Raw genomic sequence first — 27309 nt, 5'->3', positions numbered from 1 at the left:
GGGGTACAAGGTGGGCTGCACCCTGGATGGGGTGCCAGTCCATTGTGGGGCAGACAAAACCAACACTAATAGACATGCACACACTCGCACCAGGGTCAATTTTCCCAGAAGCCAATTCACCTACCAGTATGTCTCTGGACTGTGGGAGGAATCCAGAACACCTGGAGGAACCCCATGGGAAAGCTGGGTTAACATGCAAACTCCACACAGACAGCACCCCTGGTCTACAGCTGGACCCAGAGTGCCAGCACTGCGAGGTAGAAATGCCAACTGCTGGGCCACGGTGACTCTTTAAAAAGTTTTTATGTCTCTGAATTATTTTTTTAGCATTAGTAAAGGATTTAAATTTTCTAACAACTGCAAAGGTGAAACAACGGAGAACACAATAAATGATTAGATACCAGAAATCTTCAAGTAAAGGTAAAAGAATGAAATCTTTTTGGCACAATCTTTAGAATCTTTTAAATTCCAAAAGATATAGCAAATGGTTCCATAGTTTGAGTTATGAAGAAAAAATGGCAACAGGATTAAAAGATGTGTAGTTCTGACAACAAGGGTAAGTACTTGAAGACAGCACTGAGGAAATGTAATGCGATTTGAGTTTCTGAAAAGAGGAAACAAATGTCAGAGTATTTGACGGAGTAAGAGAACAATTCGCCTGATTGGACAGAACTGGCTGCTCTAATCTGCCTCCTGCCAGTGAGTCCGGCTTGGCAGGTTATGACTGTTAAAAAGGGCAAAGCAGATAGCTCAACACTGATGCAGAGGCTCAAACTGCCTCCTTCCCGAACAGCAATTTGCACAACAGTACCACTCAGAGCAGCCTGTGAGCCTAGACTCGCACCCTCCCACAGAGTTGTAGGAGCTTCCACGGATTAAAAACGGTCCGTTATTTCCTTCCATTGAATGGCAGGGACATTCTGTTCACATGCCTGCCACTTGATGGGGAGCCAATAATGTGTACATAGCAACTGAGAATGCTAAACGCTTGCCACTGCTCCGATGCTTAATGCATCGACATAGCAACCTGGAGGTATACAATGCTGCTTGTTATTCAGTGCGGTCTACAGGGGATGTAGACATGAAGTGTTTCAAAGGTTAAGGACAGCCCTGACTAACCTCTGGGTTTCTCTGGAGACTCGGGTTTCAGATTCAATCTTCCAGGACTGGTTACCATTGCTACCGGTCCACAGATATTTCTAGTTGAAGCTGCTTCGATGTTTTATTCTGAAAAGAGGGACAATGGCCGCTTATGGCCAGAATAACCCAAACCGCAAACAATGCGTTATGTGATGGCATGGAAGCGCCTTTCGATTTTACTCCCACGCGAAGGCAAAGGCGACCTTAACATCAAAGCAGTTTGCTTATTTGTGATTCATACACAAGAATCAATCAAATGGTGCCTTTTGATTTGGCACCATGAGATTTTCGCCTCTTTGTCAGCTTTGCAACTCACAGGGCTACCAACCTTATGACTTGGAGACGTGTGGAACTGCCTGTTCAGAGAGATGCAGGCAGCCACTGTGTGTGACACGAGCTGTTTTTGGCAAGTCTGACGTGAGTGAACTTGCTAAGAAGCAGGTGTGCAATATCAGGGAGAGTCAGAATGGTGGCACTTGATTTTGTGCAATATATGTTGACATTGGTATAAAATGATTATAGTAAGATGTATCAAAACTTATCATTGAAAGACCTCTGTAGCATACAGTGCTATTCAATTTTCTTAATCTTCTTTAGAAGAATTGACTTGCTTGTTCTAGATTTTAAATGCAGTTTGCACATGACCTACTCCCTCTGTACCTACACTAAAGTTTTTATAGAGCACTCGTACTGTCTTTCTTGTGACTGTTAATATGTTCTTTTTTGATTATTAAGTTTTTATTTAAAGAAGTCTGCATGTAGATATACTAGCAACCTGGATAAATAGAATCATAATGTCTGGAATCTCTGACTTTTTTCATGTGAATCACAGAAATATCCGTCTTCTTTGTTCATTTGTCTAGACTCAGTCCCAGTTTAGCCAGTGCTGAGCCAGAATTAACTTGTACAGTACCTTAAACTACTGCAGGATGGCGTCATATGGGAATATGAATAAAGTAATCACATTTTTTACTAAATTAATGCACTTTTAATTTATATGTGCCTTTTTGTTTGGATTTGTAAGGAATATACGTTTACCTTTATAGTAAGACCTGTTTTAAAAGATTAGGGCAACAGTGGTGTAGTGGTTAGTCCAGCTGGTTCACAGCTCTTGTGCTTTAGGTTCATTTTCTTTTTGGGGTCCTTAGGTATGTGGCTTGCACATGGTTTTTTGCTGAGCACCACGGTATCCTCCCACCTCTCAGACACGAGCCATCTCCAAATTATCGACCCTACCCAGTGTGCACTACCATTGTGGTGCCCAGTGCTTCCAGAATATAACAACAACAACAAAAATAATAGCCTACCCATGCTGATGCAGCTACCCACCTGAACGTCAACAATAATAATATCCTTATTACATTATATAGCGCTTTTTTTGACAAGCAGTCTACAGGTAGTGCTGTAGTGATGAAGCCAATTCGTACTACAGATGGGGATACTCAGAAGGCCATGATTTCAAAATGGCCAAAGGGAAATTTGGCGATGACGCAGGGATAGCACCCCGACTCTTTTCGAGAAACACCATGGGATTTTTAATAACCACAGAGAGTCAGGACCTCAGTTTTACAGCTCATCCGAAGTACAGTGCCTTTTTGTAGTGTCCCCATTACTATACTGGGACATTAGGACCCACACTGACCGTGGGGTGAGCACCCCCTACTGGCCCCACTAACACCTGTTCCAGCAGCAGCCTTAGTTTTTCCCTGGAGGTCTCCCGTCCAGGTACTGACCAACTGTCACACCTGCTGAGCTTCAGTGGGTTTTCAGTGTAGTGTTTACACTTCCAATACTGCCAATGGAGCAGGCATTAAAATTCTGATTAAACTACAGTAGAAGGATCAAAGACGTTAAAGTTAAGTTAAAAACTTTAAGGAAAATCTCATTAATAACTTTATTTAATAACTTTGAGTTGCAGGGAGATATGCTGGTTGCTACAACTGGTTGCCGTCATCTCCACCAATAATAAAATGGTTCCTGATTACTGGATTAATCATTAAAAATAAGGATTGGGACTGATTTGGCAATTGTTTTATATGGTGTTTTATTGGGCTGAAAGAAGTGACGAGCAATCCTCTTGTCATTGCAAAAGTTATTAAACTTACTGCAATGAGCCTTTTAAATCATCTCAGGTTTGTATACTTTTCTAGACATAAATGACATTAATTAGCAACGCAGCAGGCCTGAGTAAAAGTAGACATCTTCAACACTGACTGTTTTAGGTCACTTATCTTTAACTGCAAAATTAAAACCTGTAGTTATGTTGGCAATATGAGATTTAAATATTGCAATCCCAGATTCTATGCAAGTGCTTACATTTTTCTCTAAGTGCCATCTGTAAGAACCATACTGCCTATGAAGGTCAAGAGTAATTGTTTGTAGGATAAACAACTTAAGAATAAATTGATTATGTGGGATTTGTATGGGAAATAGTTTAGCTGTATACTAACGGAAGTTATGATGCTATTAGGAGCATTAATAATTGTCCGGCTCTATAAAACAGAGACAGCCCTATGGCTTAATTGGATTGTGCCAGAGTTTATGTACAATATTTTACGTACTAGAAAATGAGAGATATAGATATGAAGCAGGTTCTTCAGTCTGAAAATGACTGTGTAATGAGGATAAATCTAATTTAATCAAAATTTTGTACATTCTTCATCATCAACAAGACAAGGACACGCTCGGGGTTATTAGCAAAGCTTATAACTGTAGTGCAGTATTTGTTACCAGAAGTTTACATTAAACTTTACATTGTTTTGATATCTTGTCTTAGTGGGTTGGGAAATAATTACGATTTTTATCAGTGCTTCTTTCAGAGAAACAACTATAAGAAGCTTGTTAAATAATTACTGTCATTTGGCTGCAGTTTTTTTTTGTTTAATCTGGTGTAAAAAATGTATCATCTCTTTAAGTAATTTACAGACCATGCTGGAATATTTGATTGTTTCCTGAACTATGTGTCACGGTCACCATCCTCTCCTCCAGAGGGCGCTCCACCCTCCTCATGTTAGTCCTTTTAATTATTACCTGCGTTATTTCCTGGTGTGCCCTGTTTTATGCCATAAGTTATGGACTGCTTCCTGACTTCCCCTTGAACTTCCCTGGATATGTTTGCCTTTGGATTTTCCCCGCACTTCTGCACAAACTTCCCTACTACACTGTGAGCACCAATAAACCTGAACCCTGAACCCCGTATATGGTCCTTTTTCCAGAATTGTCGCCTCGCATAGGGTCTAAACACCACCCTCCACGGGAGACCAGCCCAGCTTCCGTGACACTATACAGGCAGTTTTGTTTCTTCTAATGACTTGAATGTCAAGTCACCACACTTGTCTGCCAGTTTCTGTTCTGAAGCTTGTGTGTCTCTCAGACCTAAACCTTCATGCTTCTCAAGACCACACCCAATGTTAGATTACGGAGGCATCCAGAAACAGACCGAGGGCCTAATTTGATCTTTGTAATGTAATGACCTGCTGTGCTGGAATGCTGACGGAAATAAAAGAAATAGTAGTTCTCACTATCATTAGCTGATAACTTAGATTTTTTCCCCCTGTTTTACAATTGGCTGTGTTAGTAGAAACAGGGGTTCTGTGACAAATAGATATTAATAACAGGAGAGTTAATTGGGTTTCGTTTATTCAGCTGCACTGGGGTTTTCTTTTCAGTAAGTCCAAGCTTGGTTAATACTGATAGATATCTTGGCAGGATGGATTGGATAATTAAGATACTGTAGCTGCTTTATGATTGTTTTTCAGTGATAATAAAATGACTTAATTATTATGGGACTGAACTGGTATGTGTGTGTGGTTTTTGGGGGGGGGGGGGGCAGATGGATTTCCCAGCCAGGAATGTCTTTACTTAAATTATAAATGACTATGCTTGTGTGCGGTTTGATAATAAACACTCTGCATGGCACGTACGAACTGACAAATAATAATACCAAGGCTTATGTGCTTTGTTCATGGGAATTTCAGTCCTTGTATTTACAATAAAACATAAGGGAACTCTCCGCAAGCCTAATGAAGTGAAATGGCACTGATGGATGTTTCCATGACAACGTGACAGTGGCTGGGGTCACCAGCAGTGAGCTGAACGTGAGAACAAAAGATCTGTGTCTGCTGGGAGGCTTGCGTCTTCCTGCGACTTGTGACCCCGCACATAAAGTTACCGAGCACTAACGCGGTAGATGACTGATGCTAGGATTTGCACTTAAAGATGTGCACCAAAAGATTTCAAATTCGGTTTCTCATGCATTTCGTGAACGACGCTTACTGTGCTATGTAAGGCGCGTTCCGTAGAAACTAAAAGCCCACAGAAAGGGATATCTATGAGTTTTTATTGAGCATAAGATTTATAAGAACTGCCTGTCATATAATGAATGGATATTTTGGATTAGACAATGGTAGGTGTCTGCCTAGCAGGGATAGTTTTATGTGATGAAACCTCAGTTTTATCCTTAAACTGATTTTGGCATTGACTGTGAATTTTTAAAGAAATCATATCGATCAAGTGCCATTTCATGCCTTGCATATAAAGGTACTGCACAAGAATATATCAAATATATTCAAACAAAATTAAAAGGAAAAAAAAAATACATAAATACAAAAGATGGGCATAGAAATGTCCACAAATTTAATTATTTTTCCAACTAAGAAGATCCTTGAATCCTAGGTAAGTGATACTGAGAATTTGCTGAAAGGAGGAAAGCGAATTGTAATTGGCCAAACACGGTGGGTCTTTCATGTGTATTAATGTTGAGATACATTACAAAGACATAATCATTAGGAGTCTGTCCTCATCATTTTGTTTCGAAGGCAAACTTAATAATGGAGGCTTTGTCATCCCTCTGCCAACTTGTACTGCCCCCCTGAGCTCTTTGAAATGTAAGAATTTCCATTTTTATTCCAACAGGCAAAGCCACTATGAATTTATTCCTTGCTTTTCTGCATATGCCTTATGTATGCTTTGGAACCTGGGTTTGTTATAATCCTGCATATTTTAATATCACTCTCCTCAGTTTTAAAATGTTCCTGGGCAAGTGATACTCCACAAGGATGGTAATGTCAGGTTTAATAAAACTCCTATATGACTTCCAGGCTGGTTGGGCATTGAACGGCTTAAGTCATTTTTCTTTACAGTTAAAATTCATTGCAACATAAGGAGCTTAGACTATTCAGCATTACAGTTTTTAGTATTCATGGGCTGAGACACTAAGGTAGTTTTTTTTTTCTTTCTCCTGCCTTCGGTGTACTGAGTTGCTGCACACCATAGTAATCACCAGTATGAAAAAAGTAACAGAAAAAATACAGAGGCAGAAAGCCTTGTTAAGGCTTCTCTTCTCATCAGGTACTGTGCTTCAGTCTTCTGGCATGTCGAGTATGCAGTCTCAAAATTAAGTTCAACTGAGGTGGATATTAGTCCACAAAGCTAAAGGGTGTTTATATGTGTTGTTTTTTTAATGAATGTTGAATTGCACAAAAAATCGTTGAATAAATACATATTTATGTATTTAAAAGTATCCGTCTAATGTGTTGCATTACTCTGATCGAGAAACTCCTTTGACTTGTTGTGTACAGGCAAGGATGATTCAATCAAATCAAATTGCTTTTGGAATGTCTGAATATATTTTGTCCTTCAGTGAAGAGTTTTTTTTTCCATTAGTATTTTCATAATGAGCTGTATTTCAAAAGAAATTCTGATGTTATCTGATTATGTCAAATGATAGCGTGTTTCCTGATGCTGTGACTTCAGTGACCAAATACTGTACGTTCTGGTCAAAGAGTATCTTTTCGAGCCCTGGTCAAGATAAGGAACCCAACAGAAAGTGCTGTGTGAAATTGGCCTCATTTGTCATTTGATCCCTTGTACGTCTCAAAGCACCCAGCAGGATGATGCTACCCGCTTTGTAACCACAGACAGCAGACAAGAACAGCCAAGATAGGATTCTTGTAAAAATGGAGTAAGCAGTCTTCTGTTCTTTTGGCTACCTTTACAGATAAGAGTAATTATAGGTTGATGGCTGTAAAGAATGGGTCTGATGAGACATTTTGTCTGTACCACATTCATCCATCTAACTACTGTTCAGGACCAAAGTCATGATTAAAAGTATATATTCACAGTGCAATAAAATATTTGCCATCTACTTTATTTGACTTTTGGTACATCTTCTTGTATTGCATGTGGCTTAGAGTTAGACAGTAGTTGCTATTGATTGTGTAGTCAATTATCCAGAGATGGAATAGGACTGATATTTCTCGCAGTAAGGATCTCCCCAGCTCTAACTTTTGTTTTACCTGCCATTGACGTATGGAAGATAAGGAACAGAAAAGGGTATATTCCATGCTGAAAAGAAAAGCATACACAATGTTTCATCTGTGGAGCCTTCCTCAGGTGTCAGGTGTTGACACCTGAAGAAGGCTCTATAGCCAAAACGTTTTACCCCTTTTCTTTTCAGCATGGAATATACTTTTTCCTGTTGCTTTGCAGCCTACGTGTGCTGACGCAGCTACCTACTTGAATGTCTTCAGTTTATGGAAGATAAAATAATTTGGTGGAATGTGTTAAAAAGGTGTCCAATGTCATGTAATGTGTATGTTTTGGAAGTTTCTGTGTGTGTAAAGCATGCACTTTTGCCAGACAAATGTTTGAGAAATCAGACAATGAAGTATTATGGTAATGTTTTATGCCACCCTGATAAAAGATGCAGGAGAAGAAAGAATTTATTACAATATTCTCAAACACTGCTGAAAATGTTGAAGGCTGTTTCTTGTGTTGTGATGAAGTGTTGTTCTTTTTGAATCTTTTTTTGTGAAGATTCATTTAAAACATGTATTTCATCAGTAAATATAGGTCATTATTCAAATGAGAAACTACTACATAACCATCCATTGAGGCATATCCTAGGAGAATATTTTTAAATCCTAAGATTTTCCAACCCTGTGCATTTTGAAACAGGATAAATGTTTTTCAGACTGCAGCCTCAGGGCCAGACATTTACCATATTGCGTAGAATTGACCTATTTCAAAACTGAATTAGGTGCTATTTTAATCGTTTAAATTGGTATTATAAACCCTTCATAATATTGAAATAAGATCATAAAAATATGAGTTTTTTACATGCCTGTCCTGGTATATATTGTCTACAATTTATTTCTGTTTGCTTTTTATTGATTTAAGATGAAAGAACAAATACTATTGTAGTTTTAACAGTTCACATTTTGCAAGGGATGCCTAGAGGCCAAAGCAGACATGACTGGGAATAGATATGCCTTTTGCTGATATCCCATGCTTGTACATCTCTGATTAAAAGGATTTATATTACAGGACCTGTGTAACCTTGTTTTAAGTTGTTGCTGCAAAGAAACAAGTGGAGGGTAATTAAACACTGGAAAGTAAAAAGAAAGTGTAAATAACATTTCAAATGGTGAGCCCTCTTCAACATGGAATTAACCACAACACATTTCCTTTTGTTTTTTCTGGTTTGCCTTCAAAAACATTATGTGCTATAATTAAGTATGATTAAATTTGATTTGTCAGTAATGACCAGCACTGTTTTAAATGGCGAGCTTGCTCCTTAGGTGTAGGATTTCTGTCCATACTTTTAGACACTCTTAAGCAATCTCTGCCCTACTGAACAACCAGATAATGCTGAAAAGGGGATTTAAGCCAGGCGTATATCCATACTTCCTTTAAGGCAGCATTCCCCTTGCATGTACAGAAGACTGTTCAGCATGAACCCCCTGGAACACAGAGTTTAGATGTGGAAAGTGGCTTGCAGAAGAAGAAAAAATGCAATAAGATAAAGACTGCTTCAGGGTCACTGTTTCTTTTTAATCCTCAGCGGGGATATATCTCACACAGGCATGAGCACTGTTACACAGTTTGATGCACAATTGGCAGGTGAGGTCCTCTGAGGTTTCTAAAAGTAAGTATATATTATCTGTCTTTCAGTCTGAAGCACACATTTCTCATGTAAAGAACATTTATATGCATTTAGCTTCAGGGAGCACATTAGAGGGGTAAAGATATTTTTGACAGGATAAGATGCAGGTTTCCATGGTAGACCGTAGGATTCAGCATTGACCACATTCTTTTTCTGTTCATCTATATTTAAAAATTAGGCCTCCTGATAACAGTTACCTCAGAGATTGTCTGTGCAGCAGATTCAGTTGCAGACAAACCTGCAGCAAGGATGAGAGCAAGTTGATCTCTAGTCGGGTTCTAAATAATTAATACAGGTGAATGGAAATTTAAACTGGGTCTATTTTTTATCATTCTTTTCAGAAATCTTTTTAGGCATCAAAGGATGAAAGCAAGTGCTCCATTTAAATGAGTTGTCTTTTAAAAAATAATATTTGTGGTAGACACAAATGTTGTCTGTGTAAAAGAAATAATTATTTAAATTGAATACATCTAATCATGTATTAACCAAACCCCTTAAATGATGCAAACACTTGAGTGAAATATTTGCTTTATATGCTTATTACCAGTGCTGAAAATGCAGTTTTAATGAAGATGAAGCTACTTCTCGCTAATTCTTATGGTATCTCAGATATTTTAAGGTTAGTACTCTGCAGTAGAGAGTATTTTTCCTGTACTTGTTTCCTTGACAAGTAAACTCATTCTAAGTGCAAATCTTAAAAATTGATGGTTATATTGCCACATTAAAAATACACTTAATTTTCTACTTTTGCTTTTCATAGCCTGTATCTACTGTACCTTTTTTGTTTCTCCTGCTCACTTCTGAATTAATAATAAATGATCAAGTTAACATATCAAATACTTTGCATATTAAGTCACTGTGTCTCTTTGCATATTTAGTTTACTGTGTCTCTCGAATTTTACTTCCTCTAGAACTAGAGACAATTAGATAGCTTGAGTTCCTCCACACATACATCTCTCTGTACAGTATATGCTGTATATGTGTACAGGTCTAGTTTTGTTTTCCCACCATCACTGTGCATGACATCAAACAGGAGCACAGCGTTTGAATGAAGTAGAGAACCACAAGGAGAACTGTCTATGCCACACTATTACGGTAACATCGCCAAGGGGGCGTTTTTGATGTGTGGGCTCAGATGAGGCCTGAACGTAGAGTGTGATCTTGATTAATGGCTCTGACTGGAACTTCAACAAGAGCTGGAAAACTGGGCTGGGGGAGTGGACCGGTCCTGCGGACCATGTGATTATGATACATCAGGCTTAAAGATGAACACAGGTTTAAATGCTACTTATTAGTTCCAAATTGAACACTGTTTGAGTGTATTAGTCACAAAGCTTTATGGGTCATGTAACTCATGTATGTTCCAGGAATATGCAGGTACAGTATGCTGGACTGTTTGCTCACATGGTGCTTGGTTTAATAGTGATGCCTGAGTTAAAGAGGGAGGCCATTGTTAAGCCATGTTTACATGGACTGCAGTTCCCAAATTCTGGTTCTGATGATCTCCAACTGTGCTCACTGGCTTTTGTTTCTGCTAAACTCATAGTTATGTAATTCAATCCTTCAATAATGATGAAGGACTCTTCAATAATGTTGGATATATTCTTTTAATATTTCGTATTACAAATTAGAACAATTTCATTTGTGGATTCAACTTACAGAGAGTTTGTCTGGAACCAGCAGGCTTAGGGATCCCATGTAGAGAATTTGGGAAGCCCTGCGTTAGATATGCTTTAATATATTTGTACTTTATTGCTTTTATTCATTAGGAAAACTTTAAGTGTTAAATATATTTTAATTATAGCATTGTAAAACCAAGATAGCTTCTTTTTCCACCTTTCAAAAAACAGAAACCAAAGCAAAAGCTGAAAGTAGTCGAGAGACCATAAAAATCCACCGGCCTCAGTTCACAAACTGTTGTCTGTGTCTTTTTCAGAGGGGGTAGCTTATCATGTAAATGGAAAGCGCTTTGAAAAACCACTTTAAAGGGGCTTTAATTAAAATAAAGTTTATCATTATGTAAATATATACCTGGCCAATATAAAACAGCCATTCTCTGGCCACAATATCCCATTGAGCAAAAGAAAGAACATTTAGTGCTCGTCAGCACAGGCAAAGGAGTTTGCAGTCACGCCTTTAGGATTGGTCTCCCGAGTGCATGTTTGTTCATTACTTTGATCATTGCAATTACAATTTCACATTTCTCACTTACCACCCAGTCCGGTTACTGTTCTTCACTTGTTTCTTTGCTTTGGATGCAGCATCACCAACTCTTTATGTACGTTTGCTACATGTTTCAAAGAGAATTATTTCAAAGAGACAGCATTTTCACTTTCCACGTGTGCAGTATTTTGCCTCTCTAAAGCAGCCATAAAGCCCTTTTTTGAGAAGTATACCAACATAGAAAGGCTGTGTTACATAGGCAGAACTGTACAGTTTTCTTTCTGCCTCTCCATACCCCTGGAAACGTTTGCTTTCAAAGGCACTTTACCTATTGATGGCTGGGAAGGTAAATGAGTCCTTTTTGACACTGAGTACTTCTTGACATTTTACAAATGAGCAGAGGGACCCTCAAGGGATGTGGGACTTATTCAGATTTACCAGCTGCTAAATGTAGTGATGTGTGCAGTCACATTAAAAATGTATTAACTTCCAGTGAGGGAATGAAGGACTTTGGGAAATGTGGAGTTCACTCACTCCCCCTCTCTCTTTATCTTGTCTTCATAATTCCACCAGCAGTCAAGACAATATTTCTTGCAGTTATACATATTTAATCTAATAAGCAAGCTGGATGAGATGGAAATGTCTAAGGACAGTTGTGCTAAGAGTAAGTGAACATAAATAAAACTACTGAATTATATATCAAAATGAGTAAGAAAAGTATCTGGACAAAGTTCCTGTAACCAAATAACCAGAGAGAGCGGCCTTTGAATAATTCTTTTAATTTATCTAGAAAAAATACTTTTATTTTACAAATTATTCATTGTATAGGATTCTTCATTTCACCTCTCAAGACGATTCCTTTTTAACTAATTTATGTTGTGACAGGCAGTTCTGTTAAGTTATAGGAGATTTGTACTGTTACCAGCACTGAGAGATTGGTAAACAGCAGCATTTGTGCTTAATTTGGTTATTGGAAGGTGATGGAAACAGCCTTCTAGCTGATGAAATGACAGTGCTCACATTTATAATACAACAGAAATTTTATTTGTATGGAGCCTAGCACACCACAGAGATCAAAGCACTTTACACAAAGTTAAAATAGACAGTAACAAAGCTTCACTGATTTGGAGAAAAAAAAAACCTTAGAAAGATAAAAAGAAAAGCATACAGTCCATGTTAAAAAATGTAACAGATAAAATTATATTTAAAACCTGAAAAATGCAAAGAATCCTCGCATGTGAAATACATACAAGCTGTAGACTAAGGCTTGGCTTGCATATCTGGCAAGAAGAAAGTTATAGTTTACAGTTAGGTGAGTTAAAAGCATGGCCCGCTTTGTCAGCATTAGAAAAATACAGAAAAAAAATCTGATATCATAATATGTTTTAAATGATAAAATCATTTTTTGAAATATTTTAATGTGTGACAGAAAATTCACAGTAAAAAATGACATCAGATTTAAAATCAGGCAGTAAGTTGGCGGAGTCTTTCTGAAAAGTCAAGGTGTTGGATAAAGCATTTGGGACATTCAGGTTTAGATGTCGGTAATACATTTAAGTAAGACAAATACTGTGTCATGTCAGCATATAGGACTGATATAATACATAAAAGGATGCACATTGTATCATAAATACAAATGATCTTTCTTAACTACATATATTAATGTACAAAATGATACACACATCATGTAAAGATATAATTGTCATAAACATAGCAGTTTAGCATAAGCAATTGTTCTGGATTAAAACAATTTAAACAAATAAATATAAAGAATAATATTGGACCAAGAATACAGCCTTGAGGAACACCATAGGTAACGCTTGTTGGATCAAACATTGACTCCTCCATTGAAACAAATAACTGATAAACCTTTGAAATATAGGATCTACATTAGTTTAATAGATTACTCTCTTCAGTCTCTTAAGATAGACACTTCAGGTAAGAGTTTGAGACATATTCCAGTGATACTTTGTAATTAGCAACGTCTTAATATCAGTTTATTCTGTAAAAATACTGTACTTCATTTTTGACTGGCAGTTGTTCAGACAGGGAAATGAAAAATTTAAATCGTGTAATAATGTATGACAGTGCTAAAGAATTATGGTGTTTCACTAGGTTTTCCTTTCATGGTCTACAAGACCTTTACTCTTGGAATTGCAAAGATGGTTAGGGTTGCTTATATTACCATAGAAACTGTAATAGATCACTGCTGAATGAAGTGTTTATCTATGAACACTTACTTCAGTTTGCATGAATTATAGTCACCTTTACTGTAACAAATGGGGGTGGTGTGATCAGATACAGAATATGACACCCAAAGGACCTAATTATAACCCCTCATAAATAGCTACAGTATATAACACTAGAGAAATGAGAATTTTAGATGATTTGCAATATTTTCTAAACCACTGTTTACAATCACCATTCCCGGTAGACACACCTGTATTTCTTTTTCTGAATCACTATTAACAGTCACTGTTCTCTGTAAAAAACCTCATATTTTTTTAAGTTTAAAAACTATGTATTGATGAACCATGGAAACCTCTATTTAATCAAGTCAAAACCTCAAGGAGAGAAGAGAGTTTTTCATACTGTGTGATTTGATTATTAACACTACCATCAGTGGAGTGCTCTTGATACAGACCACTTCATTTCCTTTAAGCTTTTAACCACCCAAGTTAATTTTTTTACTTTTCAGATTAGGACAGAAAAAGACTAGACATTCATGAAGACCAAGTCCAAAGTCCTTTCACTGAACCGGTTCTTTTTTTTTAAAAAAAATTGTATTTTCCTGTTTGTACTTTAGTCTCAGAGACAGTTTAAACATGTATTACAAGAGATTTCGGCATTGTCAACCAAGGCAGAAGTCAACATGCCCTCTGCTCTCTTGGCTCTTGAACATTTATTGCTAGGGCCTCTGGATTTGACTTATGACTGACTGTATTGAGAAAAATACCAACCCTTAAAATTACCATCTCTGGCTTTTCCACCGATCTGCATTTGAAGAATTGATTTTGTTTCCACTGCTCGTATTTTGGCCTTATGATGTTAAGCTTCAATACTGTGACCCCTTTCCACTCACATTACGTACAGAATAAAATTAAGTGTCTCGGAAGCTGCTACACTAATGCAGAAACCACTGGCCCGTAAATGATGATGAAGCAGGCTACACCTCACCATCAGCTGGTTCTTCCTCATTTGTTCGTTTGTTCATTATTCATTCTGGAGTCTGGAGCTCAGCGATGAAGATTAAGTTATTAATGAGATTTTTCTTAAAGTTTTTTTAAAGTTTTTAACTTAACTTTTAGCGTCTGTGATCCTTCTAGTTTGATCGGAATTTTAATGCCCGTTCCATTGGCAGTATTGGAAGTGTAAACACGACATGAAAAATGTTTCCTTTTTAATTAGAAACCCAATTCATGTTGCTACTTAATTTAATTAAATATGTGGCTTTGGGGTGGTGGTTCAAACTTGGTAAAGCAGCATACACTGATTCTTGTTGTAAATAGGGTAAAAAGTGTTACATTTGGTATATATGACTGTTTAGCACGTAAATGAAAGACTGAGAAAACTAAACTCTTTGTTCTTTGCCTTTATGATAATGACCTTGATACTAAGAAACACCGTGACCGGTGGTAAAAGTTAAAAAGTTCATAAATATGTGAGCCTTTCAGCTGTAAACAGAGATATTTTGTTAAGTAAACTAATAAATGTGCAAATGGAAATTGGATGCATAACGGAATGTTCCCGCACCATTTTAAAGGTGTATTTGCAACATAGAAAAGAAAGTTATTTTATTTCATTAAATCCTAAACTAAACTAAAATTAAAATTGAAAAATGAGTATGTATGTATATATTCAACAATTATTTTAAATGATTCAACAATTACAGTATATATGCATCCAAAACTACTGTACTATTTTAGATGCTTGTACCCATTTAGATAAATGTTGCCTACAGGTCTTCTCTTCCCATCTGATTATTTCTTTGGGCTACAGTGATGGTTCCTGGAAACCTTTGTAGTTCCAAGCTCAGTGAGAGGCTGTGGTTACTGAGCAGTGCTGTGTGTTAAGTGGTGAGGTAAGATAAGAATCGGATGAATTTGAAATAGGAACATTGAGAGCTGTGAAATATTAATGCACGGCGTGTGACATCTTTCGCATTTGAAAATGGGTTTACTTGAACAAAAGAAAAATATAGGAAGTGGGTGTCAGAGGTGGGCAAGGCTTGAGTGCTTGTTATTGTTTGGCAACAGCTGAATTATTTATTCCTCTCCACTTTTTCAGTCTTACGGTTTCTGTTTGTTTTTTTGACACCAAATAAAGAGTTCTGGCAGCTGTCCACAGATTAGAGGTGAGCACAGCCTGCGTTGCTTGAATGTTCCTACTAATACGGATCCCTGCTGCTCTCTACAGCACTGTAGCTCTTTTTATTGCTGGGAGGTAATGAAAGAGATTTGGAGCACCAGAGCTTTCTGTTTTTATGTCTAGTGCAAGGTGAAAATGTCTGAATGCTCCATTAATGCAGGTCTGTTCGCTTTCATGCCTTCATGTTGTTAGTTTGTTTTCCATACAACTGCAAATTCAGGAGGGCTGAGCTGGGGGATTCTGTCATATACTGTATATCCATCTACCTATAGTAATATAATGGTAGTTATGTGATATACATTGTATGCATTTTAATAGTTAGTTCTAATGCCTTTAGAATGTTACTTCAACATCTCTGGTGCCTTTAATAAAAGTTCAAAAAGCTGGACATGTTTGTGTGATCATTTGAATTCCATTGTCCCATCCACAGAAGGATTAGCTTTAACTACTGTATATATACTGTAGGTTGTTGGAGAGATGTGTATGTCTGAGTTATTGAGTGCCCTCTGGTGCTTTGCTGTTTAATCATTTCCAGAGTATCTGGTAACTTCAATAACCACTCCTATCCCGTTCTCAGAAACAAATATGGATACCAAAAAGACACATACACAAACAAGTCACTTTTGCAACTCCAAAGATGGCTTTTTTAATCCAGTGAAAGTATACAAAGATATTCACACGATACTTTAGGAAACGTCTATGCACTTTGTCGTTCTCATGTCCATTGAGAATATTTGTGTCTCCAGACCAAATGGACACACATAATGGACAGGTAAAAAGAGTTTAACAAGGGCAAGTAATTTTGTAATTGTGTCTAGCACAATACCAAGGCACAAACATTATTATCTATTATATCTTATATATTTTATTATATTATTATAGGTTTTTATTTTATTTAAACTTAGCTGCCCAAAACTGGAAAAAAACGTAGGTGTATTTTCATCTTGTACAGTGGCTTGAGGCCCATTGACGCTGTGCTAAATGGACATTATTTGACTGAAGAGTATTTGAAGGGCATCTGTCAGTCATACTGTAAATGTTTTTTCCAAGATCAAAGGGGGGCTGCTCCCATCTTCGAAGCTGGTGATGCAAAAGTCAGGTTGTCTGCTATCAGTTCTAATTAGAAATCTTATAAGCTTGTTTTTGTATGACATCTGGCATTTTTTATCTCTGAGAGATAACACTGCAGAAACTACAAAGAAATTTTTAAATGATTTAGTCAAAAGTCAAGACTGGGCAGATGACATGTTAAGTAGTACAGAGCTCCAAGAAGCCAGCAAAAACATAAAATTATAAATATAAGAATAAAAGCATTAAACCTTAAGACACTAATTATGAAAAAGACTGAAGAATTTGACAAATAATGTGAATCTTACCCACAATGTGGGAAAACTAAAAGGCAATCCAGTTAGATATATAGGGAAACATGTAGACTTTAAATCAAGGAATAATCTCTTAATGAGTGGATAAAATTAGTAACATTAAAATTAAGATAAAGTTCCAGGCCAACTCCTGGCCGATAGTGTTTACAAGGGCAGGGTATTACATTGAATTACATTACATTAAGAATGTTAGGCTGAGTGGAAAATTCAAGTCAAGGGATGTTTAATTTAAATTATACAATGCACTAGTTAAACCTCATTTAGAATACTGTATATAATATTGGTTGCCATGTTACAAAAAGGCCGTTCTTCTCTTATGGGAATGTCCTACACTACCAGGCTGAAACATCTGAACTCTTTTCTTGTCTTGAATAGAGACTACGCGTAAGAGTGTTTTAGATTAAATGCAGAGCTATTTAGGGATTAGAAATGTGACTTTTCATTATTTACAGCTCTGGCATTTTTATGGGACAGACAGAGCGCCAAACAAAGCACAGGACCATTCTGTGAGAGACCTTTCTATTAAAACTGTTTACATAAGGTTTAAACTATGTTCACCTCAAACAAACGTTTACGTTGAGTGTTTTGCTTGAAGGAGTCAAATGTACCATAAAGGAATCACAACATGTCGAGCGCATGGTATTAACATGCTCTGTCTGTCCGCAACCAAAGTGGGAAATGAAACAGCAAAGACTGGTTGAAGTAGGAAATATATTGGCAGATCAATGTGATTAGTGCCCCTGTGTATTACTCTTGAGGTCAAACAACATATAGAATTCATGTTTTGCTGTCTGGTCTGGTATGTTTTTGCTTTTATTAAGAGAGGGCATCTTCTTTTTCACATTCAAATCTGTGGATTTACCATGACTGGGCAGTTTAAGGAGTTCATTCAATTCCTTAAATACCTGTACATTTAATTACATTTCTCTTGGATTCTGTGGTTTGTATTTGTTGTGGTGCCTGGACACCAAAGGTTTGTGCTGATGTGATAATACCTTAATTAGCTAAAATAATTTTACCCTGAGATCCTGTTGGTGCCTTTTTTGTCATAGATCACTGCTAGAAAGTCTACATAAGAGTTTACATAAGTGTACTACAGTCACAGCAAACAAACATTTTTGTCTGCTAGAGCATTTTTATTTGTTTCAATGAAAAAGAAACATCAAAGACAGCTTCTGTCACATGAAACCTTTATATATGAAAAGTCAACTGGGTACTCTACCAGCATTCGTGTGGATCAGGTTTAATTATTTTGTCATTAACAAGATTAAGTATGAATGATGTTCAAACCTTTAAAGTTAAAAAATAAAAGAATAGAATCCCTCATTTATGTATAAAGCAGGTTTTTCATCAACTATTAAGGATTTACCAGGCATCACGTTCTGCTTTATCTTGGGTATCTAATTCTGAACCATAATATAAAGTTTACTTATTGTAACTTTATCAGAAATATAATCTACTTCTAAAGGTAGATGGATTTGTTTCTTCTCCTCTGACACAGCAATATAAAAATTTGTTTTGTAGGCTAAACTCTTTCTCAACTTGAGATAAATTCAGTTTTTTTATTGTCCATAAACTTTAGATTTAAAATTAAATTGATCTGTTGAAACCGATTTTTAAAACTTTGTCCGATGGTCGTCAACGTTTTGATTATCATAGTTTTGTTCACTAGCCAGCTGACCTAAGATGCACATTTTAGCCCAAACCAAGCTCAAAATACATAATTAAATATGTAGTTTATTATAAAAAATACCAATTACACATTATGATATAACTTCCCTGTCATTTTGTTCAATTATATGGTTAAAAATAGTTCTTGTTCTCAGCAAAGCCTCACTGTGTTTTTTGTTGTATTCGATAAAACTTACACAATTTCCAAATGTTGGAACTGAACTAAGCTGAAACATTTAACTGTATCTCTGGAACTAAGTACATGGAACTAACCATGCAAAAGTGATTGTCTTAAATAATGCTGCTAGATGCTGCTCAAGGTTTAACATTTGTACTGAGTCCAGCTATCTGAAGGTTTAATTTGCATCTCAAAAGCTTAAGGTTGTATATCCAGTATGCTTAAAAAGATCTATGTAAATATGTATATGTGTTTCCAAAGATCAGGTTATGGAAACAAAAATATCCTTTTGATCTTTTTTACATGACTCTTTTAGTATTATTCCCTGCTTTTGCACGCATGAATTGAATAATGACATCTGCATTTTTAATTTGTATTTTAAACCTTTTACAATTTTGCCATTATTTTTTTTTCTCAAATTTGATACCCCATTACACCCTGGGGGACTGGCTAGTTTACCTGTATGAATGAGCTGGCCATGAGGACAGTGTCTGTATACAGTATACAGTACAGTGTACTGTATTGGCAATACAGTGCTGCTTTGTATTTACTTATCCAGAAAGCGTAAATATAGTATATGCATATTTTATTTCTCATATCATAGTGTGTTTATGGGCTGGAAAAACATCATATGTCATTTAAAATTTTAATGCAACATGAGACACTCCTTCTACCTGTTGGTTTATTAAACTCAGGGTTTACTGTAATTCAGTTTACAATTTCCAGAAGGCAGCCTTCGAAGGACTGAGACAGAGCTCAAGAGAGGAAGAATGGCTAGAAAAGATGTGGAGTCAATGGAGAAGGGATATTAACAGTTTTAATACAATCTTTTTGAAGCACAGGAAACTTTTATTCTGTAAGAAAAATAAAAGTTAAAAAACTATTTCAGATGGGTTAAGAAATCGATTAGGAAAAACATAAGGGAAAAGAAAGTGTTAAGAAATGACAGGATCCAGCTGAAGAAACGGAGTGTAATTGTGAACACATATAGACATTCAGCAAGACCAAGAGTGGTTTAAAGACATTTTGCAAAGGAGGCTACAATAGTTAATAAAAAACCTAGTTAAGTGCTGTAACAGCAAAAGAAAAACTAGTCAAATGTTTCGGGAACAATAAAGGGAGATTTCTAGACAAAGAGAAATGGCTGTTGTGCTAAATATGTACTTCACTCAGGTGTTTACTAAGGAATAAGTCAACATGCCTCAGGCAATGGAAGAAGATTCTTTATTATATACTACTAACTCAGAAGAGGCAGAAGTATCTAGGTATCTAAAAGCTCTCATGAATAATAAATCAATTGGTATCCTGGAGATAACAATGATATCCTTACCAAACATCAGGAATTATAAGCCAACTTGTCCAACAGACAGGTGTAGTACCCATGGAGTAATGAATTGCCAGTGTAGTGCCCTCCCTTAAACATGACTTCTCCTACATGCAAGGTCGTGGAAACAATTATTAGAACTAGAGGATCGGCTATAGCAAAATTGGATTTTAAGGAATAGTCAATATGGATTTAGAGTAGGCAGCCCGTGCTTCACTACTTTTAGAACTCTTCAAAGCAACATAAGGAATGGGCACACGCAGAGCATTCTGAAAGGTAAATTTAGATTTGCAGAAGGCTTCTGATGAAGTTCCTCATAAAGCATTAATTCTCAAATAGCAGAATTGTTTGCATTCTAGAATAAAGTGTGTTCTAGAATATGTGTTCATTTTGTAGACCTAAATTGAAATAAAAGGTCATAGGACACAATCATTTTTAATATACTGTATATATAAATATTTGTGTTGATTTTATATACGTTTAATGTGCCTGAAATAATTATTTAGGGGGAGACCCACTTCATCCACTCCAATTTCTCATGTCAGTCTCAGCACATTAAACCATGCATTAATGAAAGTATACTTAAAAAAATGGGCTTGCAGCAATGTGAATTGATAGTGTTTTGGTGGTTTTCCTGATGTTCTACTTTCAAATAAGTGTTCTCTTTCCAGTATAGGGTGACTCATTGTTCTCCATCACAGTCTCTTCATTGGATTTTTCACCTGCTTGGTGTCAGAAACAAATCTAAAAAATTTGAAAAATTTAAGTAGTATTAATTTTCCACTAAATAGTTTCTTTAGCTAAAGATGGCAGTAAATTCTGTAATCGTGTGTGTTGAAACTACTGCAATTCAGCCTTCAGGGATGTTATTTCTAGTATAATAATGCAAGAGGGTGCAATATCAAAAGCTCTGTACGCCTTCCTTCTTATCCATGGTTTTTCACAGGCAGTTTTGCGTACTCGCAGGGTCAGACCAACCCAGGCGTGGGAAGCGTTCTGGAAGCTTCTAGAATATTCTTAGAGGCCTGAAACGTCTCAGACCACACTAAAAATGCAAATTACTCTCAGAGGTTCAATGTAAAACGTGCATGCATATGTTTTCCTCCTTGTTACACATCAAACTTTGTTCATTTTGATTAATTTTATGATAGAAAACAGTGCAGTTGACTATTTTTTTGTCATGTTTATCTGTTATATGGCTTATTTGAGCTCATTCACATGGTGTATTAGGCATACCCTTGGTATATATTTATGGTATAGGAGATACGTGTTTTTTGTTATCCATGGGTAGTTCAGGAATGCATCCCTCACCAAAAAAAGGGAGTACTGGGTGTACTTTGACAATAAAATTAAACAGCTGTACCTTGAAATATTACAAATCCACCATGGGACTTTTGATTCTCATTGCACTTAATGGATGAAGCTCTAGTGTAAAATCTCCATAAGCAGGTCGCAAACTATCTCAAACAGAGGAACAGCTGGGAGGGGAACATGGCACAAGGCTGCGTGAAATTTAAACAAATGAGAATTCGTCTAGGTAAGGGAATACAAAGACAATTAGTTTATAATGACAGCCATTGGTTTCATAAGCACACAGACTCTTTCCCCACCATAAATGTCAGACAGTTGGGTAATAGCTGAAACCCAGGTGCTATGACTTCGGGCTACAGTCTTCTTGTTCCCTCACTGTGGCCAATTGCTGGCAGCTGTTGACCTGGGTTTCCCCAAAGATCAGGAGGCTTGCTGATCCAGGGTGAATGGACCTTCTGTCAGAACATGTCCGTGGAGAAACGACAAAGACAAGGTTAATAGTCATAACTAATTCTATAAGTCACACCCCTATAAACGTCAGTGAAGATAAATCCTCCAACTAGCTTTGAGTATGGTGCAGCATTGTACAGAAGCTTTTATTAATTTAATGGAAATGACAGTGAAAGATGTCGTGATGAATGCAATTGTGTTCCTCAAATGTGAAACAAAAAGTAATACCTTCTTTTTCTTCCATAAACATTGTCACAATCAAGTGTTACATTGCCACGTTTTTTCAACGCTGCTTTTGTTGGCTAAATTACCAAGATGACTGTTCAATATAGATGGATGTAATGTGCTTAAAGTCGGTTTTTAGAGATATTGCTATTGCAACTACAAGAGATCAATTGGCCTGAAGCAGTTACTAGCCAAATGAAATAAAAATATTGAATTCACAAAATGTATTTTTTTCTGGGTTATTTTTTGTCTTCAGGTAGGTCAGTGATAAATGGTGTTTTTCCTATAAAAGAGAATTGTTTTTAAAATGAAAACATTTTTAGCCACTCCTGAGCTCTGACACATAAAATGATTAACTCATCCTTTTGTAATTAAAATGATTTAGTGTCATATGTAGCTTTTCAGGGATCATTTGAAGATAACTTGTTAAATCTCATTCAGTACTGTGCTTTGGTCATTTAAGAGAGATCTTTCTTATGATCAAGAAAATTTGCTTCAAAGCTAGTAATGTACATTTATGAATGTTAACTTACTGCATGGTGGAATATCACTTTTTTTCATTTGTTGTGTTTTGAAGTCAATACTGCTGAACAACTATGGGTTGTAGTACTGAAAAATATATTAGTACATAGCACAGTGTGATTCTTTTAAATTGATTAAACTAGATGAAATCCCTTGAGAGTTTATTCTGAGTCTATGAGTTGTAAATGATTAACCATTTATGGGTCAGGGTTAATTCTAACTGAAAAGAAGTCAAGATTCTAATAAGTGTTGACCTGTATCATAGTCAAAACACTTCTCAGTTAAATTTTACATGTTTGTTTCTCGGTCTTATTGAAAATTAAACAGTTCTCATAAAATATGGTTCAAGTCTCTCTGTTTCAGTTCATTAAAATGATTAAAAACGTTCATCTGAGGAGAAAAAGTAGGTAAATGAAAGCTGACTCAAAAAAGCAGTTATTTAGAGGGTTATTTATTTAGAGGGTTTCAAAAGCTCTAAGGAAGGTTCTGCTGTAGTATATTTGTCACTGGTGCTTAATCTCCAAGATTACTATAATTCATTCAGATAATCTCATTAATAAAAAAAACATGGTTTGGTTTGTATTTTCATGAACCACGCTAAAAATATGTTGTAACATGAATTCGTGTTGCAGATGTTCACAAACAAATACGTTCTTGCTGGAAAGCTTTGATTTTACCGTGTAGTTGTAAAGATCTGAATTCTGTATCTCACATTGAATGGAAAATGAGATAATTGGAAAAGGAATGGTTTTAATTTGACAGGAATGCGGTAGGAAGAAAAATGTTCAGTGTATGACAACACATTTTAGCTATCTGCCTTGTTCTATCTAGCATTTGAGTATTAAGCAGAATGTTTTTGAACAACAATGTTTTGTCTGCTCACATTTACAGTTTTGAAACCCTTGTTGTTGAAGTATGATAAAAAAATTCTGTATTAAAGTATCTTTTTTCTTTTTTAGCTGGGGGCGTTAGAAAGACAGATTTTTGATTTCCTTGGCTACCAGTGGGCACCTATTCTTGGAAACTTCCTGCACATCATTGTTGTCATTCTGGGCCTCTTCGGAACCATTCAGTACAGGCCAAAATATATTGTGGTGGTAAGTGTTTTCTTTTTTATATCCTATATAACTAGTTTATTTACTTTCTGAAAGTACGGGTTGGGCTATGATTGTATAATTAAGTGAATGTTTATTAACAAGCCAGTAGATCAAAATCAGGGATAATCACTTATGAGACATTCTAATGTCACCAAGTCTTTGGTGCAGCTCTCTAATTGTAGAAATCAATTTAACAGGTTTGGAAGCAATTGGGTCTCAATTCTACAGTGAAATGGGCTGGAAAGTCCCATTAACAGACTAGACTTACCCTAGTCAACACAGAAATGAGCTGGGCAAGTGTAAAATGCAATCAGTGCTACCCGCACAAAAGTATTAAATCAAAACTGCAACTGATCTACATTACTAAATTACTCTTTAATGAATTCCCTAGACTTGATTGCACAATTTGTTAGAGTGTAGCATGGGTACAATCAGTACAATATCTTCATCTCCCCTGTTCTTGAGTTGTATCTGTCACCTAAGATGCCTGAAGAACTGGAGATAAACCAGTGTGTTCTGCTCCCCAGATGGCTGAATAAACTTATTTCAAAACTGCAATGAACTGTGCTGTGACTCTTTGCATCGATACATACAGTACAGTATGTAACAAATTCATGTAAATAGATAAAAAATGAAATCTGTTTTTGAGTAGTATTTCCAGAACCATCCAAACAAGAAGATGCTAGTTGCAGAATAATTAAATACCCTATGGCACAGTGTTTATCTAGTCTCCTTGTAAATAAGTAATGTACAGAGTTCAGCATTATACATTGTGTGTCTTCTCATATCAATATGTCATTGACTACATTTTGACTAGCATTGATTAATGCTGCTTAAAAAACCTTCCCCCTTAGAAGGTAGATAATAAAGGCGCCCTTTGAGTCTTCGTTAGGATAGGAAAATGGCTGCAAGGAGAACACAATGTCACATTGAGTGAGGAAGCCATCACAAGTTTCAGGATTTCCCGAGTCAAAGTCACTGATCATTACTAAGAAGCAGAATGTGGGTAACACCAGTCAGACACTAGCCAGAGCAGATTGCCTTCCAACTTCAGTGGCCATGAAAGCCGGAAACGTTTGGGATGATACCCTTAGGCCAACAGTGGTGTTTTACATTTTTAACTCAGAGTTGGCCTGTACTGTATGTGGAAGTTGTAAGAACGATAAAGAATTACAGATAAAGAGCTTGTGACTAAGTAAATTTTAGTGCAACATGTGGCAGAACATGGCAGAAGGTCTTGTAGCAAGATGAGAAAACATCTGACCCTTTTGGACTAAATGCAAAGTGCAAGGCCAACACAGCATGGTGGTATTAGATGCCACTAGTGGTGGCAGCATCTTGCCATTTGGATTCTCATCATGGACTGGGAAGATTCTCAGGATAGAAGAGAAAGTGGAAGGTGCAAAGTATCAGTGATTTCTACAGAAACACCTGCTTCATTCTTTCAGGAATCTAAATCTGGGTCAGAAATTAACATTTCATCATGGCAATGACTTTAAGCACTAAGCCAAAGACACACTGAAGTGGTCTGCCATGAAGGGAGTTGATGTCCTTGTGTGACTCAGTGAAAGTCTTGAATCCAATTGAAATTCACGGTAAATGATGATGACTAGAACTGGAATAATTTTGCCACAAAGTGTGCACAGAAAGTGCACCATCCCACTGTGTAAAGCTGGGAGACACCTATTCATAAAAATTGTCACTACATACTCGCTGCCAAAGGTACATCCACTAACTACTGACTTTGGAGCGTCTTGATTCGTACATAATCATTCAATTTTAATTTGAATATTTTTGCAGGTTTTGATAATATTAACCCTCCAATATGGCAGAGTTCAGTATGATTATTACAGTTTTGGATAAAATCAGATTATACAATTTATTATTCCCTTAATGTATTAAATATTGTCTTTCTCTCTTATAGGTCTTGATTTATTCAGTCCATATTTTACATTACTGAAATATGTTCTCCTCCTGGGAGAATAGAAACAGGGGACATTAATGTTCAGATACAGGCTTTTCAAAAAATTAATATGCAAATAATCTGTAAAGTATCACATTTTTCAGTGTATTACATTTTTTATGTTAAGCTATACTCTGAAATTGTTTTCTGCAGCAACTGTGCCAGTCTATATTTTTTATTCCCTGGCTTTTTGTCAGTATTTGTAGTGCAATTTGTTTTTCACTGTACAATTGTTTTTTCCATGTACAGGTAATTTGTTTCAAGCCTGCCAAAGAGTTCTTCCTACTGAAACCGCGGTAAAATGTTAAAGTTAAGAGCCTATTGTCTATCTTGACATCCTCTGACATGTATTCTTCCATTTTCATTTTAAATGTTGAAGATACTTTGCAATTTATAAAGCTTAAATTATAAAGTTATATTAGAACGACTTCCCTCACCCCAACCCACACCACCGACAAAATGTACAAGATTAATTTAAATTTATTCCATTCTTTTAGTGACATCATTTTGAAGAAGTATTCTGGGAAACTCCTTTATGTTACTGTTCTGAAAAGTATTGATAATTTGAAAAGGTTTTACAAAACGTACTTTGCTTTTAATCCTGTATTTAGTGTAGTTTAAGGTAACATTGAGAACATACAGCAAGGAAGGTTACAAACAAGCCCATCTCATCCATTTGGTAGCTGAATGCTAATTGATCCAAGGATCTTATACAGTCAGGGTGTTTTGGCTTCAACAACATGGCTAGGACGCTTTTCCCAAATGCCAGCAACACTTTGGGTAAGTGTCTCCTCAATTTTAAGTACACATTCTGTAGTCAACACTTTCCCTTTTGACTAGGGTTCATATTTTATTCTGAACAAGTCCACTGGGTTGACTTTGTCAATGCCTTTGAGGATTGACAGTGGAACATGGAATGTGTTCCTTCCTGTCGCTGCTTAAGATGAAAAATCGTCAGTTATCACTGGGTTCTCTTATTTCATTCCCTGGTATCTTTCCCCACTTCACCACTAATGATGTTCAGATCTTTCCTTCCAATCTTATAACTTTGAAATGAGTTTTTGCATATCTCAATGCCTATTAGTAATCTCGTCCTGGATGGACTCGTATCACCTCAAATCCAACCTGAAGAAATATGACTTGTTCTGTATTTCTTCATCCTTCCACGTCTTTTTCATTTTCATTTGTCATTGTCTCCCACTCATCAACGTCTTCAGTTACCTGCTTATGTCCTCTTGTTCTACAGGATTGCCCTTTTCTAACACACTCCGCTCCATGTCCGTTCCTGTTCTGTCTAGACGGAACTACTGCTGCTCTCCTATGCTGCTTTTCTGCATCAACAAGTCACTGTCTCTTAGGCTCTGCCGCTCGCTCAGTATTCTCTTCGTCCTGCTTTTCCTCCACCGTGCACATTTCATTGGCTGCCACTTTCCATGTTCTTCCCGCTTACTCCCTGCATCAATATGCTCCCTTGAATCTCCAGTCTGTCATTTCTCCCTCTATGATCATTCATTCTGTCCACTCTTCTCCTGCTTGTCACTTAATTGCTCTTTCTCTTCGCTCTCCTATC

The 27309-nt window shown here is 36.6% G+C and overlaps 1 protein-coding gene across 4 annotated transcripts in view; it reads left to right on the top strand.

The window, feature by feature from the left end:
- Positions 1-27309, top strand: part of LOC148655633 (sodium/potassium-transporting ATPase subunit beta-1-interacting protein 3-like) — a 158980-nt gene that overhangs the window by 44449 nt on the left and 87222 nt on the right. For all 4 annotated transcript variants that reach the window (XM_088642348.1, XM_088642351.1, XM_088642349.1 and 1 more), the window contains exon 2: positions 23639-23776. In XM_088642348.1, coding sequence (XP_088498474.1) covers positions 23639-23776 — 138 coding nt within the window. The remainder of the gene's footprint in view (positions 1-23638; positions 23777-27309) is intronic.

This window comes from Lepisosteus platostomus, chromosome 8 (genome assembly GCF_059453375.1).
Source record: "Lepisosteus platostomus isolate fLepPlt1 chromosome 8, fLepPlt1.hap1, whole genome shotgun sequence".
Classification (NCBI taxonomy): domain Eukaryota; kingdom Metazoa; phylum Chordata; class Actinopteri; order Semionotiformes; family Lepisosteidae; genus Lepisosteus; species Lepisosteus platostomus.
The sequence above is the reverse complement of the archived record's forward strand: the minus strand, read 5'-3'. Positions and strand labels throughout refer to the sequence as shown.